The 6,682-nt window shown below is 40.1% G+C and overlaps 1 protein-coding gene across 1 annotated transcript in view; it reads left to right on the top strand.

Moving 5' to 3' along the window:
* LOC145465270 (uncharacterized) overlaps positions 1–1,746 on the top strand; it is an 8,397-nt gene extending 6,651 nt beyond the window's left edge. Inside the window, exon 5 of the mRNA XM_081449049.1 lies at positions 1,666–1,746. Within this exon, the coding sequence (XP_081305175.1) occupies positions 1,666–1,746 (81 nt within the window). The remainder of the gene's footprint in view (positions 1–1,665) is intronic.
* The last annotated feature ends 4,936 nt before the right edge of the window (positions 1,747–6,682 follow it).

Here is a 6,682-nt window from a genome sequence, read left to right as displayed (position 1 = left end):
GTCCCGTCTGGTGTTTGCCAGTTTATTTTGAGTTCGCCAGATATTGTATGCATCTGTTGTGACTGATGCATTGGGCTTAGCTAGAGTTTTAAAGTATGCTTCCATCACTTCCATATACTCCTCCCTGGTCCGTTTACTTCTTGTTTCTCTTTGGCGATTTACAGTAGGTGCATTTTGAGGGCCTCTTTGAGGAATATCCTCGGCGTGGTAGTCCTCATCTGCTTGTTGGGCGGAGTTTGTTCCAGCAGCATATTTTTCAACCCCAGCCTGGTTCCCTACTGAGGGACGCGGTCCTTGTTTACCCGCGCGACGACCCGGATGCGGTATGAAATATTGTCATTGTTACTTGTCATGTTTAACAATTTATTGTGTTGGTTTTTGTTCAAAGTGGCCTTCCTCTAGTTGGACTGGCTACCAATCCTAACGAGCCCCAACTACCCGTTTGTTGTAACTCTAACAGGGGTGGCTTTGGGGTTACTGATGCTTGCCAAAGACACCACCTCAGACTATGGTGGGCGGGAACGTCCATCTTCCCGAAGTAGGCTAAGGCACCAGCCTGTCCTACCCCACTGTCCATTATTATCATCATCATTATTATTATTATTATTATTATTATTATTTAGATCGTTTTTTCTCTTTTTAGATCGTTTTGTGTTTTTATCCAACGAGTTATTTTAAAGTAACGTCAATTTTTTTTTCACGGTTAATGTTTTTAATGCATTATATGTATGTACGTATTATAATGTAGTTTTATTTTAAATTATAATCCATCAAATAATTTCGCTCGCGCGCAATTGGTCTGAACACGTCACGTGACCGAATATTCCCCAGCCAAAACTGGGGAATATCCGAAAATAATTCCCTAATTTTCAAACCTGCGCGTGTTGCTAAAAAGATTTGAAGGATAATACACACAATAGCCTCCATTTTGCACTAAATATCCTCGAAGCTCACAGTTTTCCCAGAGCTACTCTCTCGGAAAACTGTTCGCTTCTCGGAACAGATAATGTCCGCGGACAAATATCCTAGCATATGTTCGCGCCAAATGAAGGCTATTATTTATGTAGTTCTTAAAGCGCTTGTGATCATTACATACAAGTCTGCGCGTTATGCGGACTAAGTGTTCCAGTTTGAAAACGATTTATCAATTTTCGTCCTATAAAAAAGTTTGGGAACAATTGTTTCGCTGCTTGGTACCAGTACACAAAATCAATTATGCTACTCAGAATTTATGTTCTTGGATGGAAAAATAATTGTTCAATATTTTGATAATCGCATTCTGATGTGGGAGGAGGGATGGCGAAGTGGTGAAAGCACTCGCCTCCCACTAATGTGACTCGGGCTCGATTTCGACCCGGTGCTCTATGTGGGTTGAGATTGTTTTTGGTTCTCGCCTTGCTCCGAGGGTGTTTCACTGGGTATGCAGTTTTCCTTCCTTCTGAAAAACCAACTTTTACAACTTTTATAATTCGATCAGGTAAGAGGACACGCGTGAAAACCAGCTAGGGCTCATGTGGCTTTCTCTAAATAGATATTATAATTTTAAACCCCGCAGAGTTTTACTAATAACGCACCACGAGTAATATCACGACAAGTACCGTATCTCTCGGTTACTGAAACAGCTTCTAACCTGTCTTTGGTATTGTGTTTTTTACAACTTATCAGGGAACTTTGTATGCCAAAGGTGAACTCTACAATCAAGATCAAGTTATGTGGTTCTGTGTGGAGGCAGAAGGAGTTATTTAAATAAACAACAACTGCAATAGCAACCGAGAACCAAGTGCAAGAACCAAAGCAATAAAATAAAATAAAATGACATAAGTAAACCCATCACAACTGTTAACAAGAAAAACAAAACAAACTTAACGGGGTACTATCATGATCTTGGTTCGAAAACTTTTAAACCGAAAAGATGTATTCTGATAGATCGAAAGCCAAAACTTTCTCTTTTTTTATAAACTACTGCATAAGTGCACTGATCCTGTAGGTGGGGAATATATATTTTTTTTTATATCAGTAGATTCTCTAGCAACTTTAGTGGCCTTTAAAAGGTGTTGTGTTAAGGGAGCCTCAAGTTATTGGGTTCCCAAGTCACCGCTGAAATCAGTGAGTATAATGTAACTTTTGCAATATTCAAATGGTCATTAAACTCAACCTTGCTCGGTATGGGTCTGAAAATTGATGTTCTGCCTATTTAAAACACGCTCTTTTCAGTACTGAAATTCATTTAGCTGTAGATATAAGTTTAGAAATTATCGGTCACGTGACCAACTGCTGCAAAGGCCTATTACCACGTAAGTGCACTGAACGCATGAAAAAGGTGTTATAAGGACTTGGAATAAGTCTAGTGGACTTTTCAAATAGAACAAGAAAACAGGTACTTTATCGAGAATAATAAAACAAGTACTTTTAGTCCTCGGTCAAAGACTTTTACAGGTACAAATAATTTATGGCAATGGAACCAAATTTCGCACACAGTTACGTTTCAACGTCCTGAACATTTTAAAGTAAAATTGGTGCTTCTGACAGGTCACGTGACATTAAGGGAAAAATAGCCATTGGGTGCGGTTTTTAGTAATATCCATCAAAAACGCGTTTAGGTGCAGATCAATTATCTCTATCCTCTCACGTTTGGAATGACCGTCCCTATTTTCGCTAAACATCTTATAGGGTCAAAGGTCGTTTTTTCAAAAAATAAAGTCCACTTTTGATCATTTATATCTTCTAAAAACGAGATCAAGGAAGATCATTCCAAACGTAGCAAGGTAGATGATTTACATTCCAATCGAAAACGCTCAATACTGATCAATAGAATGAAAATTCGCCACCAATTCGCCGATTTACCAAATATTTCAACAAAATGAACACGGGACACGTCATGTGATCAAAATAATATATGTGATAAGCATGTGATAAGCACGTGCCTCTCCAGCAAGGTTCCCTTTTCAACACGGAACATGCAATGTTAAACAACTGAGCAAAGTGCCCAGCCACACGGTCAAAATCAACGTTATTTAGAACTGAAAACTCAAGCTTATGTAAATGAAGGTGTCGGTAAAAGACACCTTACCCCCCTCGGTCCTTTGACAGCTGACCACCAGCAGTCCACCAGCGGAAAGGCCAGTGCCTGGGCCAAATCCCCAGCCCGGCCCCAACGGAGATTCTCCACAAGCGCGTTCAACTTGATCAGATGGAGCTACTTTGGCGGCTACAACTTTGAAAGCGACAGTTGAGGCTTTACTTCTAGTGATATCCGGCCAACAGCTCTTTTAAGGAAAACGACTATGATCGTATTTACTCGAATAAGCGCCGCGGCCCTTATTTAATTTTCGTGTCTCCGGTGCCGCGCTTATTCGAGGGCGGCGCTTATTTAAAAGGCTCATATCACAAAGACAAAACATTTTGATTGCACAATTTAATTTACTTCATGATATTTTTCATGGCTTACAGGCTTGAAGCTAAAGTAAGTTTTGGCTTGCATAACAGTCGCGTGAATATTTTAATTTTCTGCTAGTTTTCAATAACGCTTCACTCGATGTCAATACCCTGACTGTTGCTGAAACACAGCGAGTACAGTGTATTTTTATCATCTTATGTAAAAACTCGAATAAGCGCTTATTCGAGGGCGACACTTATTAACCTTTCCACCCGATGTGCGGCGCTTAATCGGGGGCGGCGCTTATTCGAGTAAATATGGTATCGTTTCCATCAATGAGCTATTTTTACCCATGAACTGCACTTTGAAGCGGTAGTTTTGAACGAAAGAATGAACGAACGAACGAAAGAACGCACGAATGAATGAATGAATGAATGAATGAATGATCTTATTAACTCTTACTTCATAAACATTGGAAAGGAGCTAGCTGAAAAATTCCCTGCAACCGACGAAAAGTGTCAGTTCGTGTACAGAATTACCCCTACTATACAGGACTTGGAGGTCAACATCAATAAGCTCAAGAGTGATCTTAAGAGCCTTAAACCTAACAAAGCTTCTGGCCCTGATGGTATTTCGTCTCGTAGTTTAGCTGTTGCGGGATCATCGGTTTCAGATGGCATGTTAACGGTTTTTTATCACAGTATGGCTTTGTCCAGTTTTCCTGATCCATGGAAGTTAGCAAAAGTTAATGCAATTTTTAAAAAGGGAAGTCCAGCAGATGTTTCTAATTATAGGCCAATCTCACTACTTAGTATTCCCAGCAAGCTCCTTGAAAGCCAGATTTGCAGTCTAATTGATAATCATCTGAACAGCTGTGGCACAAAAAGCTGTAAACAATGGTGTTTTACGGAAGGACTCTCGACTGAAGGAATGCTGATTTCAATGACTGAGAAGTGGAAGATAGCAGTTGACAACGGTCGGACAGTGGGAGCGGTCTTTATTGACTTCTAAAAAGTTTTTGACACTGTTCCCCACGACATATTATCTTATAAGTTACATGCCATTGGTATATCAGGATCACTCCATGAATGGCTTATGAGCTATCTATCTAATAGACGCCAGTTTACTGAGGTAAATAACTGCAGGTCTGCCACTGACTTTGTGCACTATGGGGTTCTTCAAGGCTCGCTTCTCGACCCCAGGTTGTACACCATATACGTTAATGATCTCCCTGACCACACTGATTCAGGAGATCTTTACATGTATGTAGACGATACCACAGTGTACTGTATCGGCCCAAATGTCGACCAAGTTAAATCATCTCTAAATGAAACAATGAAGCAGGTCCTCATGTGGAGTGTCAAGAATCGACTAACCATCCATCCAATCAAAACTAAGGCAATGATTTTAAAGAAATCCACCTTTATTGGTCCTCTCCCTCCCCTTTACTTTGGGACAGGCTTAATTAACCTGATCGACTCTACCACTTGCCTAGGAGTTAAAATCGACAATATACTTTCATGGTCTGTGTACATTGACTCTGTGAAGAAACACTTCACACCAAAAGTTGGAGCACTAAAGAGAATGAGAATTCTTCCTAAACAGTCACTTGAGGAATTATACTTCAAATCTATTATTCCCAGCATAACATATAGTATTTCAGTATGGGGAAATTGCTCCCCCTCTGCAATGAATTCTCTGAACTTAATCCACGCAAGAGCTTCTAGTATTATAAACAACCTTCAACCGTCCCTGGCTGATGACATCTGTCTCATTAAATCGAAGTGGCTCCCTTCCTCTTACTTTTACAAAAAGTCCGTTCTTATGTTAATGCAAAAAGCGGTGTACTTTGAAACTTCAAACCAATCTGCTTGTAAACTTTTCTCTAAAAATGCAACTTCTAGGTCATCTCGCTTTCCCAATCAATTTAATATCATTAGGTTTAAAGTGCACCTAACACCAAAAAATTTTTTTCGCTAAAAGTAATTTGCCGCAAAAATTTTTCGATTTGGTTAAATCCTCGAATTTCTGTGCCCCTTCGAAACCGAGTTTCGAATGGTTCGCGACCGCGCATGGGGAATCTGGGGAGAGTTAAAGCTGTGACGTCAAATCCAGAACGAATGCTTCGGCTGTCCCAGTCAGGTCTTTTACTTTGTCCGAGGGTAGAAGCCTTTTGGCAGCACAAGTTCTTTCGCTGGGACTCCGCAGTCGACCGATTTCTGTTTTTACTAACAATATCTTCTAGTTCGTCTGATTTTGAAATGAGCTTTGACTCAGAAAACTCTGAAATTTATTATATCGCTGAAGAGAATGACCGCTCACGCTTATCAACATCGCAAACTGAATAGTCAAACGGTGACGACCGAGCTGATTTATATGCTGACTACTCTCTGGCCGATGGAGAATGGACAGCCAAATGCCAGGAGGTGGATGCTGGCAAAGAACTCGAACGAGCTCTGATGGACAGACTCGAAGGCAATGATATGTAGAAGTCGAAGAGTGATACTAGTAAGACTGTAGCGCGTGGTGCGTCTTTACGATCTTCGCGCCTTCTTCGATCTCGCACTAATATACTTTCGTAATAACAGTCAAGTCCGTTCACTTTCTCAAATTATTTTAACTTTATGCGTTCAATGTTGATCAAAATGATTATCCCATGACAGTGTTTGTGTTTTTTACGTGCAAGTGTGGAAATTGTAGCGTCGCTTCCCTTCAAAACATCAACGAATGTTATGGTTGTCAAGACTCAAAGAGTGATCTTGCTCTTGAAGATATTGCCGCTGATGTTATCTTAAAGTGTGTTACTGAATATCCAGGAATTAAACCTGTATGCCTTCAGAAATGGAGTTTAAGATTAGCAGCGGGGAAATACAAAACTAAAGGGAAGCAAACCTATCATCAAACTGGCAGCAAAGAAAGGTAATTCAGGCATAAACATGGCTGTATAAAATAAAAAAATGTTTCCGAATCCCTCTTTACATGCATGCACACAACATTTTACTAAACAGTGATTCTTCCAATTTACAAGTATAGTTGTGAAACGATCAGTTACATGTATAAACAAGTCATTGTAAAGTTCCCGAGTAAGAGGGGGGGTAGGTAGGGGGCTGGTTATGTTATTGCAATCTTTGGTTGGTCAAGTGTGAATTACGATTAGTGTACACCCGTTTAGTCCTGTATCACTGTTACAAACACGCTTTAGTGATTCTCGAACAATACTGTTACTTTTTATGATTTCTTCATTGAACTTTGTTTTTAGGTATCCTGCCCTATCCTCCCCCAGCAGCTGCCTTTCTTTCTTTTATT

Source organism: Orbicella franksi, chromosome 13 (genome assembly GCF_964199315.1).
Source record: "Orbicella franksi chromosome 13, jaOrbFran1.1, whole genome shotgun sequence".
NCBI classification, from domain to species: Eukaryota; Metazoa; Cnidaria; class Anthozoa; order Scleractinia; family Merulinidae; genus Orbicella; species Orbicella franksi.
Note: the sequence above shows the minus strand (reverse complement) of the source record. Positions and strands in the feature narration are given on the sequence as shown.